Genomic DNA, 15,772 nt, shown 5'->3' on the forward strand with positions numbered 1-15,772 from the left:
GAAAATCGGGAGATTTTCGGGAGAATATTTGTCCCGGGAGGTTTTCGGCAGAGGCGCTGAATTTCGGGAATCTCCCGGAAAATTCGGGAGGGTTGGCAAGTATGCTCTAATTTAACTTCCGCTGCGGGCACGTCTTTAAGGTGGCGCGGCTTAGAGTACCTGTGGCTGTAGCTATTTGTACTTGCAAAAAAGAAAGAAAAACACTAGTCAAAAGGCGAAGGCAATATTGTTGAAGTTGTCAAATCATAAAACACATAGGGCTCGAATTTGTGATTTCGCAATGCATTGTGGGGGCTGGGTAGCCATTGTTGCGGGACAAAGTTGTTGTTTATGTAGCCGAGGATCCTGGGTTCGCATATTCGGTGTACCTATCTAATAAAATAATAAATTGGAGTCATGAGAACAGGTCTGGTCGCCACCACTTTTTTAATGTTATCTTCACACCCAAAAAAAAAAAAAAATGTATCTTCACACACCTTATTCAACAACCCACCTTCATAGACATCTTACGTCACAGCCCTACGGCAACTCTGGAGGGACAAAACTCCTCCTTGCCTCACACTCTCCGGTAACTTGGGACACCCTTAACTCATACTTGCCAACCCTCTCGAATTTTCCGGGAGACTCCCGAAATTCAGCGCCTCTCCCGAAATCCTCCTGGGACAAATATTCTCCCGAAAATCTCCCGATTTTCAGCCGGAGCTGGAAGCCACGCCCCCTCCAGCTCCATGCGGACCTGAGTGAGGACAGCCTTTGTTCATGACGGGAGGACAACAGGGTGACAAGAACTAAATCATCCAGACTAGAGATAAATTGTATTATGTTTATTTTACCTAAAAATAAATATATTTATTCATTTAAAAAAAAAAACTAAATACATTTTTACTATATTTTGCTTAAAAACATCAAAATAAATTGTATTTTTATTTGTATTTTTTTGTGACTCCTTATTACATCCAGCCATAGAATTATACATTAAAATAAACATATTTGAAATAATTGATTTTAAATTATCATAATAATTCATTTAAAATGACCATATTTAATTATTAAAATAATTGCTTGTTTATCAACAACTTTAGCATTTTATTCATTACATTTTGAAACTCTCAGAAGCCAAGTTATGTTATATTCCTTAATATTTATTTATGCAAGTTTGAAGTATCAATTATTTATCTGAACACAGTTTTGTTTGCATATTTTCAGGATGTAGATTTTATATATATATCCATCCATCCATCCATTTTCTACCGCTTATTCCCTTTTGGGGTCGCGGGGGGCGCTGGAGCCTATCTCAGCTACAATCGGGCGGAAGGCGGGGTACACCCTGGACAAGTCGCCACCTCATCGCAGGGCCTATATATATATATATATATATATATATATATATATATGAAATACTTGACTTGGTGAATTCTAGCTGTCAATATACTCCTCCCCTCTTAACCACGTCCCCAACCACGCCACGCACCACCCCCGACCATGCCCCCACCTCCCGAAATCGGAGGTCTCAAGGTTGGCAAGTATGCCTTAACTGTTTGTTACTTTTACATGGTTGTGACAGAGAGAGCAACCCACTGGATTCAAATGGATCGTACGAAAGACAAAAAAATGTCTGGACTTTATCGAAACAAATTAGACCCTGTTCCAAAGGCTCGCCACCTTAAATAATAGCTCAAACTGCTGGAATTGATCCATTTAAGCAAGCTGCCAAAAGTGTAGAATGATCGAGGGCGTGTTCTTGGCTGCTGTGACGCGAGAAATTGGGCCGCCATCTTGAAGTGGTGACGAGGAGCCGGCGAGCAGCCTAAACTGACAGTTGACAGGTAGAAAACAAAGATGGTGTTCAGCGTTTTCCTGCTCAAATGAGCGCACTGTTGAAAATAGGAATCGGGGGGATTACTTTTCACAAGTAAGATTTAACATTAAAGGGGAACATTATCACAATTTCAGAAGGGTTAAAACCATTAAAAATCAGTTCCCAGTGGCTTATTTTATTTTTCGAAGTTTTTTTCAAAATTTAACCCATCACGCAATATCCCTAAAAAAAGCTTCAAAGTGCCTGATTTTAACCATCGTTATATACACCCGTCCATTTTCCTGTGACGTCACATAGTGAACAGCAAGCTATAGCGACATTAACTCGGATTCAGAATCGGATTTCAGCGGCTTAAGCGATTCAACAGATTACGCATGTATTGAAACGGATGGTTGTAGTGTGGAGGCAGGTAGCGAAAACGAAATTGAAGAAGAAACTGAAGCTATTGAGCCATATCGGTTTGAACCGTATGCAAGCGAAACCGACGAAAACGACACGACAGCCAGCGACACGGGAGAAAGCGAGGACAAATTCAGCGATCGCCTTCTAACCAACGATTGGTATGTGTTTGTTTGGCATTAAAGGAAACTAACAACTATGAACTAGGTTTACAGCATATGAAATACATTTGGCAACAACATGCACTTTGAGAGTGCAGACAGCCCAATTTTCATCAATTAATATATTCTGTAGACATACCCTCATGTCAGCAGGCCAGGGAAGCTAGGGTCGATATTCTTCTCTTGATCATCTTTGGTTGCATAAGGAACGGTGTGAGCCAAGACATCCAGGGGGTTTAGCTCGCTCGTCTGCGGGAACAAACTGCCGCCATTGCTTGCCGTGCTAACGAGGTCCTTTGTCCCTGAATTGCTCACACACTCCGGCAGATTCAATGGGGGTCTGGCGGCAGATTTCTTTGACTTTATCGTTGGAAATGCATCTGCTTTGAGTGTCGCAGGATATCCACACATTCTTGCCATCTCTGTCGTAGCATAGCTTTCGTTGGTAAAGTGTGCGGAACAAACGTCCAATTTCTTGCCACTTTCGCATCTTTGGGCCACTGGTGCAACTTGAATCCGTCCCTGTTTGTGTTGTTACACCCTCCGACAACACACCGATGAGGCATGATGTCTCCAAGGTACGGAAAACAGTCGAAAAAACGGAAAATAACAGAGCTGATTTGACTCGGTGTTTGTAATGTGTTTGAGAAAATGGCGGATTGCGTCCCGATGTGACGTCACGTTGTGAAGTCATCGCTCCGAGAGCGAATAATAGAAAGGCGTTTAATTCGCCAAAATTCACCCATTTAGAGTTCGAAAATCGGTTAACAAAAATATGGTCTTTTTTCTGCAACATCAAGGTATATATTGACGCTTACATAGGTCTGGTGATAATGTTCCCCTTTAACTGTTTGTTACATTTACATGGTTGTGACAGAGAGAGCAACCCACTTGATTCAAATGGATCGTACGAAAGACAAAAAATGTCTGGACTTTATTTAAACAAATTGGACCCTGTTCCAAAGGCTCGCCACCTTAAATAATAGCTCAAACTGCTGGAATTGATCCATTTGAGCAAGCTGCCAAAAGTGTAGAATGATCGAGGGCGTGTTCTTGGCTGCTGTGACGCGAGAAATTGGGCCGCCATCTTGAAGTGGTGACGAGGAGCCGGCGAGCAGCCTAAACTGACAATTGACAGGTAGAAAACAAAGATGGTGTTCAGCGTTTTCCTGCTCAAATGAGCGCACTGTTGAAAATAGGAATCGGGGGGTTTACTTTTCACAAGTAAGATTTAACATTAACGTACTATCGGTTGTGTTTTGTGAAAAGAATATTAGCACAGAGTTGAGAAGGAGCAAAGATCTTCAATATTTGTATGTGAAAAACACAAAGACATCTTCTGGGGGAGGATGACCCCCTTATTGTCAGGCTTGTCCCTGACAGTTTGACTGTGTTTTAGTTTTTCCTCTGCGTTTGTCTTAGTTTTCTGTCAGCGCTTTTTATTTTGTCTTCTATTCCTGATTGTCTCCCTGAGTGCTGCTTCCCCTCAGCTGTGGCTGATTGGCACCTGGCCACACCTGGTGTCAATCAGCCAGCTGCTATTTAAACCTGCCTTCCCCTCCAGTCAGTGCTGGATTATTGTCGTTGTCATTGTCATTACTACCTGTCTTAATACTTGTCGATGTAGCTCTGTCTACCTTTGTTTCACTCTGCTCATGTCCTAGTTCCTTCGTGTCACAGTAAGTGTTTTGTTTCTTGTCCAAAGTTAGCCTCTGTGCTATTTTAGTTCATAACCAAGTTTGTTCTTCGCCTTGTGCGCGCCTTTTGTTATTACCCTTTTGTTTGTTGTTTTGCCTTAGTGTTTAATTAAATCATGTTTTCTTGCACAATGCCTTCCGCCTTCTCTGCATCTTGGGGTTCGGCACCTACAAATCCTGACACTTACGATGCATTCTCATTTCAGGCAATAAGTATAAGACAATACTTTCTTAACAGTATAATTGTAACCAGGAATAAGTCTTCAAGTAACAATATTCAAATACTAACATTGATGGGTAAGACATAATTTGGTTTTATTCTGAATCCAGTGAAACAGATTGATGGTTTTAGCTGATATAAAGACTTTCAGGTGTTTATATATGTTTATGTTTAAGTATATTTGGCAGACGCTTTTATCCAAAGCGACATACATACAAAATACATATAAAATAATCACTGTAAACATGATCATTTAAGGGAAGAATGTAATACAAAATATCAATACAAAGTGTCAAGACAGAATAAACTCTCTGCTGCTGCTGCAACATACAGGTAAAAGCCAGTAAATTAGAATATTTTGAAAAACTTGATTTATTTCAGTAATTGCATTCAAAAGGTGTAACTTGTACATTATATTTATTCATTGCACACAGACTGATGCATTCAAATGTTTATTTCATTTAATTTTGATGATTTGAAGTGGCAACAAATGAAAATCCAAAATTCCGTGTGTCACAAAATTAGAATATTGTGTAAGGGTTAAATTTTGAAGACACCTGGTGCCACAAACTAATCAGCTGATTAACTCAAAACACCTGCAAAGGGCTTTAAATGGTCTCTCAGTCCAGTTCTGAAGCCTACACAAACATGGGGAAGACTTCAGATTTGACAGCTGTCCAAAAGGCAACCATCGACACATTGCACAAGGAGGGAAAGACACAAAAGGTTATTGCTGAAGAGGCTGGCTGTTCTCAGAGCTCTGTGTCCAAACACATTAATGGAGAGGCAAAGGGAAGGAAAAACTGTGGTCAGAAAAAGTGTACAAGCGATAAAGATCACCGCGCCCTGGTCAAGATTGTGAAAAAAAACCCATTCAAAAATGTGGGGGAGATTCAGAAGGAGTGGACAGCTGCTGGAGTCAGTGCTTCAAGATCCACCACCAAGAGACGCTTGAAAGACATGGGTTTCAACTGCCGCATACCTCGTGTCAAGCCACTGTTGACCAAGAAACAGCGCGAAAAGCGTCTCACCTGGGCTAAGGAAAAAAAGAGCTGGACTGCTGCTGAGTGGTCCAAAGTCATGTTTTCTGACGAAAGCAAATTTTCCATTTCCTTTGGAAATCGAGGTCCCAGAGTCTGGAGGAAGACAGGAGAGGCACAGGATCCACGTTGCCTGAAGTCTAGTGTAAAGTTTCCACCATCAGTGATGGTTTGGGGTGCCATGTCATCTGCTGGTGTCGGTCCACTCTGTTTCCTGAGATCCAGGGTCAACGCAGCCGTCTACCAGCAAGTTTTAGAGCACTTCATGCTTCTGCTGCTGACCTGCTCTATGGAGATGGAGATTTCAAGTTCCAACAGGACTTGGCGCCTGCACACAGCGCAAAATCTACCCGTGCCTGGTTTACGGACCATGGTATTTCTGTTCTAAATTGGCCCGCCAACTCCCCTGACCTTAGCCCCATAGAAAATCTGTGGGGTATTGTGAAAAGGAAGATGCAGAATGCCAGACCCAAAAACGCAGAAGAGTTGAAGGCCACTATCAGAGCAACCTGGGCTCTCATAACACCTGAGCAGTGCCAGAAACTCATCGACTCCATGCCACGCCGCATTAACGCAGTAATTGAGGCAAAAGGAGCTCCAACCAAGTATTGAGTATTGTACATGCTCATATTTTTCATTTTCATACTTTTCAGTTGGCCAACATTTCTAAAAATCCCTTTTTTGTATTAGCCTTAAGTAATATTCTAATTTTGTGACACACGGAATTTTGGATTTTCATTTGTTGCCACTTCAAATCATCAAAATTAAATGAAATAAACATTTGAATGCATCAGTCTGTGTGCAATGAATAAATATAATGTACAAGTTACACCTTTTGAATGCAATTACTGAAATAAATCAAGTTTTTCAAAATATTCTAATTTACTGGCTTTTACCTGTATATATGAATTAAATACTTGACTTGGTGAATTCTAGCTGTCAATATACTCCTCCCCTCTTAACCACGCCCGACCCCACCCCCGACCACGCCCCCCCACCTCCCGAAATCGGAGGTCTCAAGGTTGGCAAGTATGAACTTTAACTTGGACACACACTTCTATACCTTTGGCCATGTTAAGACAGTCATTTCCAGGAGTTATCTAACCCTCTGAGAAAGTTTTACTAATGTTTTCCAATGTTGTAAAAAAGTGCATTATAAATATTACATTTCAACATTTCTGTCAACGAAGATTTGCGTCAGCCTGCGACACATAATCATTTTTGATAGTAGGCTAATATAGCTAATTAGCCACTTACATCATGTGTTGCCTTCATTATAACACTTAAATAAGACTTTTAATTTGTTGCGGCTCCAGACAGATTTGTTTTTTGTATTTTTGGTCCAGCATTGCTCTTTCAACTTTTTGGGTTGCCGACCCCTGACCTAGAGCATGTAGCATTTCAAGTGGAGTAATTGAAGAAATGTATTTAATTGTGTCCCATTTTGCCCTCCCACTAATGAATTTTAAAAAAGAACTGTTCAAATGTTTGAAGAATAGAAAAATCAAACACATGATTGAATATGTTTCAGTTTATTTTAAGTTCATTGACAAAGAAGTCATCTGCTTCAACACACATTCTGCCCATACATAGTTAGGCATTATGTCATTGCTCCGTTACAAAATGGAGCTATTTACTGAACTAACCAAGTCATCCTTACATCAAACACTGGGGCCTTAAAAAGATTGCTAATTATTTTTAGCTCGATTGTTATACAATTGTATTTGCTGAAATTAGGCATTTTTGGGTAAGTATCATAAACATGTTATAGCAGGAGGTTGCGACACGTCATATTTACAAACAAATAGTAATAAAAAAGTATTGTGTCCCACATAGTCGCTGTCTCCTTTATCTTATGTTTGTCACAGGGCACATCTCATGTATTTATTGTAGTTGAACATTGAGGATACCTTGAACTTGCACTTGTGAAAATGTACAACCCCGTTACGCAACATTCTCACAACACAAATACCAGTTCATGATCATGAATATACACATATCAAAGGGGAGGTGAACAAATTCCACCATACATGTTGTTCGAAACAATCAAAAGTTGTGTAACTGCTGTTCTGAGCGCCACACTAACCTCGGAACTCATGAGAGAATTTGCTTTCACACACAGATCATCAATTTTTGGTTACCGTATTTTCCGCACTATTAGCCGCACCTAAAAACCACAAATTTACTCAAAAGCTGACAGTGCGGCTTATAACCCGGTGCGCTTTATATATGGATTAATATTAAGATTAATTTTCATAAAGTTACGGTCTCGCAACTACGGTAAACAGCCGCCATCTTTTTTCCCCGTAGAAGAGGAAGTGCTTCTTCTTCTACGCAAGCAACCGCCAAGGTAAGCACCCGCCCCCATAGAACAGGAAGCGCTTCTTCTTCTACTGTAAGCAACCACCCGCCCGCGTAGAAGAAGAAGAAGAAGCGCGCGGATATTACGTTTCATTTCCTTTGTGTGTTTACATCTGTAAAGACCACAAAATGGCTCCTACTAAGCGACAGGGATCCGGTTCATGAAAAGACGCAATCTCTCCATCCGCACACGGACTACTATTTCACAGCAACTGCCTAAAGACTTTCAAGAAAAGCTGGCTACTTTCCGTGCATATTGTAAAAACAAGATAGCTGAAAAAAAGATCCGGCCAGAGAACATTATCAACATGGACGAGGTTCCACTGACTTTTGATATTCCTGTGAACCGCACTGTGGATACAACGGGAGCACGTACGGTGAATATTCGCACCACAGGGAATGAGAAGTCATCCTTCACTGTGGTTCTAGCTTGCCATGCTAATGGCCAGAAACTTCCACCCATGGTGATATTCAAAAGGAAGACCTTGCCAAAAGAGACCTTTCCAGCCGGCGTCATCATAAAAGCTAACTCGAAGGGATGGATGGATGAAGAAAAGATGAGCGAGTGGATAAGGTAAGTTTACGCGAAGAGGCCGGGTGGCTTTTTTCACGCAGCTCCGTCCATGTTGATATACGACTCCATGCGCGCCCACATCACGCTGGTTTTTAATATATTATTAAAGTTTGACTGACCTATCTGACTGTTTTTTTGACATTCCTTTAGCGCAGTTAGATGCGGCTTATAACACGGGGCGGCTTATAGGTGGACAAAGTTTTGAAATATGCCGTTCATTGAAGGCGCGGCTTATAACCCAGGGCGCCTTATGGTGCGGAAAATACGGTACTTCTCACATGTGACATTACACTTCTATAATTTGACCATTTTTAACGTACACTAAACAGGAATTAATTATTCTCAGTTGTGTCAACGTCCATTTGAACATTAAAAGGATTATTGTCATGTGTGCATAAAATGCTCCCTTGTTTTCCATATAATGATTCTGACCATCACTTTTAGCCCTTTGTGACCTTTGTGATTAAGGGCTATTGATTGATTCAATGATTGAAGGTTGGTTTTTACCGGAGTGTGTCGGCATGTGCATAATTACACTTTTAGTTTCTCTTCTGTGTACGTTTGCATGAGTTACCATAGTTGCCTTCTGTGTAAATCCTTTACCACAAACTGGGCAAATAAATGGTTTTTCTCCCGTATGGATTCTCATGTGTAGTCGGACACTCGACTTTTGAGTAAATCTTTTCAAGCAAGCTGAGCAACTGTAGGGTTTTTCTCCTGTGTGCGTTCTCATGTGACATTCCAACAGGTATTTCGTTGGAAATCTTTTGACACAAACTGAACAATTATGAGTTTTTTCGCCAGTGTGTGTTTTCATGTGATAAGTCAAATTGCTCCTTTGAGAATAACTTTTACCACAAACTGAACAGCTGAATGGTTTTTCTAATGTGTGCGTTCTCATGTGGTAAGTCAAATTAGTATTTTGGGTATAGCTTTTACCGCAAACTGAACAGCAGAATGGTTTTTCTCCAGTGTGTGTTCTAATATGTCTTGCCAAGTGTTTTTTATAAAAGTATCTTTTACCACAATCTGAACAACTTAACGTTTTTTCCATGGTGTGCTTTAATGTGTGACGAGTCAAACTTACTCTAGATAAACAGTTTTTACCACACACTGAACAAATAAATCTTTCGCCAGTGTGCAATTTCATATGTTGAGTCAATTTGCACTTTTGAGTACAGCTTTTACCACAAACTAAGCAAGTGGCTTTTTCCTTTGTGTGGGTTCTCATGTGCTCAGTCATATGTATCTTTTGAGAAAAGCTTTTATCACAAACGGAACAACTAAACGGTTTATCTCCTGTGTGTGTTTGCATGTGTACAGTCAAATTGCTCTTGTGAGAAAAGCTTTTGCCACAAGCTGAACAATTAAACGGTTTTTCTCCAGTGTGTGTTCTTATATGTTGAGTCAAATGGTTCTTTTGAAAAAACCTTTTACCGCAAACCGAACAACGAAATGGTTTTTCTCCAGTGTGTTTCATCATGTGCCGAGTCAAACCTGGTGTAGTAAAAAACCTTTTAGTACAAAATGGGCAGCTGAAACGTTTATTAGCTCTCGTCTCTTCAGAGCAATGAGCGTTTTTGTTGTCAGTGTCACCTTCACAGTCTGTATCGCTGCTCAAAGGTTCTTCAGACCCGTCTTCAGCCTCACTATCGGATAGTGGAGCTAACAGGTTGTCTTCTGGAGGTTCCTCTTCATCATCTTCAATCTTCACAGTCAGTGGCAACTTAGTGAGATCAGCCTCCTCCTGTGGACCTGGAAGACATTCTCTCTCCCGAGTGTTCCAAATGTCTTCCTCTTCCTCTTCCTCTTTGACATAGGGGAGCTGTGGAGCCTCCTGCTTCAAAGAAGAGCTCCCCCCGTGAGGGGGAAATTCTTCTGAAGGACCAATAAGCTGCTGGATGTCTGTGGGAGACCTAGGTAAGGTCTCAAGTGGTTTCTCTTTATGGTCTTCGGTCTTCAGAGAAACACCAGTCAGTGGCAATTTGGTCAAATCAGCGTGCACTGGCCCTACAAGACCCTTTCCCTCCCGTGTGATCAAGAATTCCTCCACTTCGTCTTTAAAGTGGTGGGGTTGTGGAGCCTCTTTCTTCACAATGATGCACGTGGGCTGTGGCGAAGGGGGAATTTCTTCTGAATGACCAATCAGCTGATGGACACCTATGGGACACAAACACACTTAAGCTCAGACATGATCCATGAAAACTTCTTGAACTCGCAACATGATCCATGAAATCTTCTTGAACTTGAAACACACTTTTTTCTATGTCTGTGGTTCTCAAACTTTTTCCAAGTACCACCTCAAAAAATACTCGGCTCTCCAAGTATCAGCATAATAACCAACATTAAAACACTGTATTTAAATAATTAATCAAATCTTTGGCGTGCCGCTAAATTGAGCCTGCGTACCACTCGTGGTACTGCCAGGTTCAAACACTGATGACATCTATTAAAGGGGAACATTATCACAATTTCAGAAGGGTTAAAACCATTAAAAATCAGTTCCCAGTGGCTTATTTTATTTTTCGAAGTTTTTTTCAAAATTTTACCCATCACGCAATATCCCTAAAAAAAGCTTCAAAGTGCCTGATTTTAACCATCGTTATATACACCCGTCCATTTTCCTGTGACGTCACATAGTGATGCCGATACAAACAAACATGGCGGATAGAACAGCAAGTTATAGCGACATTAGCTCGGATTCAGACTCGGATTTCAGCGACTTAAGCGATTCAACAGATTACGCATGTATGGAAACGGATGGTTGTAGTGTGGAGGCAGGTAGCGAAAACGAAATTGAAGAAGAAACTGAAGCTATTGAGCCATATCGGTTTGAACCGTATGCAAGCGAAACCGACGAAAACGACACGACAGCCAGCGACACGGGAGAAAGTGAGGACGAATTCGGCGATCGCCTTCTAACCAACGATTGGTATGTGTTTGTTTGGCATTAAAGGAAACTAACAACTATGAACTAGGTTTACAGCATATGAAATACATTTGGCAACAACATGCACTTTGAGAGTGCAGACAGCCCAGTTTTCATCAATTAATATATTCTGTAGACATACCCTCATCCGCACTCTTTTCCTGGGGGTCTGGCGGCAGATTTCTTTGACTTTATCGTTGGAAATGCATCTGCTTTGAGTGTCGCAGGATATCCACACATTCTTGCCATCTCTGTCATAGCATAGCTTTCATCGGTAAAGTGTGCGGAACAAACGTCCAATTTCTTGCCACTTTCGCATCTTTGGGCCACTGGTGCAACTTGAATCCGTCCCTGTTCGTGTTGTTACACCCTCCGACAACACACCGACGAGGCATGATGTCTCCAAGATATGGAAAACAGTCGAAAAAACGGAAAATAACAGAGCTGATTTGACTCGGTGTTTGTAATGTGTTTGAGAAAATGGCGGATTGCTTCCCGATGTGACGTCACACGAGAGCGAATAATAGAAAGGCGTTTAATTCGCCAAAATTCACCCATTTAGAGTTCGGAAATCGGTTAAAAAAATATATGGTCTTTTTTCTGCAACATCAAGGTATATATTGACGCTTACATAGGTCTGGTGATAATGTTCCCCTTTAAACAAGACAAGAGGCAAAGAATCAAACAGAGGCAGAATTCAATTTGGACTCAAAATTGAGAAAAAGTGTCGACCTGTAACCTCTTACAGTGTCACCCACGCTCTGCCAAAAGATCGCACCCCCCCTCCTTTATTTGACTTTCTTCCTTTATTTGACTTTCTCCCCCTACCTGACCACAGCTGCTTCCAGAGGGAAGTGGGTCGTAAACAGCGTTGCCTTTGGTTACCGAACTGTTCAAAAGAAGAGGTCGTAAAATAGTTCAAAAAGAGTTCCATAAAATAGTTCAAAAAGGGTTCGTAAAATACTTTAAAAAAGAGTTTGTCTGGAAATTGGGCAGATCCTGCCATCTGTCCGCTTTGAAGTCACAGTGGAGTTTTACGAGCCTTCCTCTTGGTTGGTTTCAAAGACAGCCGTTTGTCTTTTTGCCTGGAACTCATTTCAACACAAAGTTTTTTGTGATAACTTACAAACAATTATTCTAACAGTACCCATACCACAGTCTGAGAATCCCTGTCATACTTGCCAACCTTGAGACCTCCGATTTCGGGAGGTGGGGGGGCGTGGTCGGGGGTGGGGCCGGGCGTGGTTGGGGGCATGGTTAAGAGGGGAGGAGTATATTGACAGCTAGAATTCACCAAGTCAAGTATTTCATACATATATATATATATATATAAATAAATAAATAAATAAATGGGTTGTACTTGTATAGCGCTTTTCTACCTTCAAGGTACTCAAAGCGCTTTGACACTACTTCCACATTTACCCATTCACACACACATTCACACACTGATGGAGGGAGCTGCCATGCAAGGCGCTAACCAGCACCCATCAGGAGCAAGGGTGAAGTGTCTTGCTCAGGACACAACGGACATGACGAGGTTGGTACTAGGTGGGGATTGAACCAGGGACCCTCGGGTCGCGCACGGCCATTCTCCCACTGCGCCAATAATAATAATATAATATATATATATATATATATATATATACATCCTGAAAATATGCAAACAAAACTGTTTGGATAATTGATACTTCAAACTTGCATAAATAAATATTAAGGAATATAACATAACTTGGCTTCTGAGAGCTTCAAAATGTAATGAATAAAATGCTAATGTTGTTGATAAACAAGCAGTTGTTTTAATAATTAAATATGGTCATTTTAAATGAATTATTATGATAATTTAAAATTAATTATTTCAAATATGTTTATTTTAATGTATAATTATATGGCTGGATGTAATAAGGAGTCAGAAAAAATAAAAAAATAAAAATACAATTAATTTTGATGTTTTTAGCAAAATATAGTAAACATTTATTTATTTTTATTTTTTTAATTAATAAATATATTTATTTTTAGGTAAGATAAACATAATAATACAATTTATCTCTAGTCTGGATGATTTAGTTCTTGTCACCCTGTTGTCCTCCCATCGTGAAAAAAGGCTGTCCTCACTCAGGTCTGCATGGAGCTGGAGGGGGCGTGGCCTCCAGTTCCGGCTGAAAATCGGGTGATTTTCGGGAGAATATTTGTCCCGGGAGGTTTTCGGGAGAGGCGCTGAATTTCGGGAGTCTCCCGGAAAATTCGGGAGGGTTGGCAAGTATGATCCCTGTACATGTGTATGGTGTTAAATAGCCATTCATTTAGTGGCTTGTCAGAATGATGGATCAATGTTAATATGACTGGGACAAGTAAAGTTGTGGCCCGCCTGCCTGCGGTTAGCTAATTCAAAATTATTAATCACTAGAAGGTTGTGGCCATCAAACGAGACGTTGATCAACTTTGACATTCAACTGGTTTGCGTCACCTTTTTTTAACCTGTGTTAAAATAATCGATTAGTAAACGTCAATAATCCATCGTTGATTTCTTTATTGTAAATAAAGTAACGCAGACAGTTCTAAAACGTGGCTGACTGCAGCGAGCCACCTCACTGAGAGATCCGACCAGTTTTGCACACATTTTCATTAATTTAATAAATGATAAATAAATGATAAATGGGTTGTACTTGTATAGCGCTTTTCTACCTTCAAGGTACTCAAAGCGCTTTGACACTACTTCCACATTTACCCATTCACACACACATTCACACACTGATGGAGGGAGCTGCCATGCAAGGCGCTACCAGCACCCATCAGGAGCAAGGGTGAAGTGTCTTGCTCAGGACACAACGGACATGACGAGGTTGGTACTAGGTGGGGATTGAACCAGGGACTCTCGGGTCGCGCACGGCCACTCTTCCACTGCGCCACGCCGTCCCCATAATAAATGTGGAAATTAATTTAACTGCTTGTTATACCGAATAAATAGTTTTTTTAAAGTTACAAGTGATAAACGCTTATTTAGTGAAACGAAAAGAAATGTAAAACTGCACCAATATACACAAATTAGAGATGCATCAATAATCTATTTGTTATCAAATCGTAGCTTTGAATATTGTTACTTGAAGACTTATTCCTGGTTACAATTAAGAAAGTATTGTCTTATACTTTGCTTAAAATGGGAATGCATCATAATCAGTGGCGGCTGGTGAATTTTGTTTTAGGTGTCACAATCACTTCTTTCAACTTTATGTTATTCAAGTATGACATTTTTAAATGTAATTAATTTCATTGACAAGCAATTCTATTATGGTCATACTGCAAAAACTGAAATCTAAGTAAGATGAAATATCTCAAATAAGGGTGATATTTGCTTATTTTCTGTCTGATAAGATAATTCTTCTCACTAAGCAGATTTTATGTTAGAGTGTTTTACTTGTTTTAAGGGTTTTGGTCCTAAATGATCTCAGTAAGATATTACAGCTTGTTGCCGAGATTTGATGACCTATATTGAGTAAAACATGCTTGAAACTAGAATATCAACTGTTGCAAAGCTGTGTCATCAACACTCACAAGTATAAAACTACTTTTTTAAAGTAATAATTTCTTACTTCAAGCATGAAAAGAAAAATCATGATGCCGAGCGCATATCATTATGTCAAGATAATGACCCTAGCATTTACTTAATGTAAGAATATTTCTCAACATATTGAGCAAAAAGGTCTCTTTTTTTCTACCAAGAAAATTGCACTTGTTATTAGTGAGAATATACTTATTTTAAGGTATTTTTGGGTTCATTAAAGTTAGCTAATTTGACTTGCTTTGGAAAGTCTTGACAAGCCGAATTTTCTTGTTCTATTGGCAGATAATTTTGCTTAGTTCAAATAAAATACCCCTCATTTTTGTTCTTGTTTTTGAACACACACTTTTTGCAGTACTATTGAAGATCTTTGCTCCCTCTCAACTCTGTGGTATTATTCTTTTCACAAAATACAACCAATAGTACGTTAATGTTAAATCTTACTTGTGAAAAGTAAGATTCCGCTCATTAGAGCAGGAAAACGCTGAACACCATCTTTGTTTTCTACCTGTCAACTGTCAGTTTAGGCTGCTCGCCGGCTCCTCGTCACCACTTCAAGATGGCGGCCCAATTTCTCGCGTCACAGCAGCCAATGCTGCTAGCTTCTTCCAGCTAACAAACATGGCGGTTCTTTGTTTATCTTGCACAAAACGGTCGGCGAATTTCGCATCAACACACTTTTCAGGGATTGCGATGGCCTCCAAAAAATGCGTTGTTGGAAACATCAATTCAATCACTCACCGTTTTCTGCAGGTTTCAGCGTTATATCCGTTAATGATTGGCTCGAAATGTGTTCTGTTTTACCGGCCGACGCCATTTCAGCACAGCCGTGTTCTTTCATGTTTTATTAAGTCTTCACTTCAGATAACACTGCATTACACCCAAACGTCCGTTCCGTGGGCTTAAGAAAAGACGTGTCTTTGAAGTATGTATTGCTATATTTGCTATTAATCTATGTCGCGGTTAAATCGCCAAATTTAAACTTCTACTGAAAGCTACCGCCGCTCAGTCCGCCA

General features: G+C 40.3%; 1 protein-coding gene across 1 annotated transcript; it reads right to left on the reverse strand.

Annotated features, from left to right (window-relative positions):
* Window positions 1–6,863: 6,863 nt before the first annotated feature.
* On the reverse strand, window positions 6,864–15,772 carry LOC133578358 (uncharacterized). The gene is made up of 2 exons (XM_061932726.1): window positions 15,498–15,772; window positions 6,864–10,431 (listed from the first exon to the last, which is right to left on the reverse strand). The coding sequence occupies exons 1-2, from the start codon at window positions 15,595–15,597 to the stop codon at window positions 8,735–8,737; spliced, it is 1,797 nt and encodes a 598-aa protein (XP_061788710.1). The 5' UTR covers window positions 15,598–15,772; the 3' UTR covers window positions 6,864–8,734.

The sequence above is a fragment of the Nerophis lumbriciformis genome, linkage group LG03, assembly GCF_033978685.3.
Source record: "Nerophis lumbriciformis linkage group LG03, RoL_Nlum_v2.1, whole genome shotgun sequence".
Lineage (NCBI taxonomy): Eukaryota > Metazoa > Chordata > Actinopteri > Syngnathiformes > Syngnathidae > Nerophis > Nerophis lumbriciformis.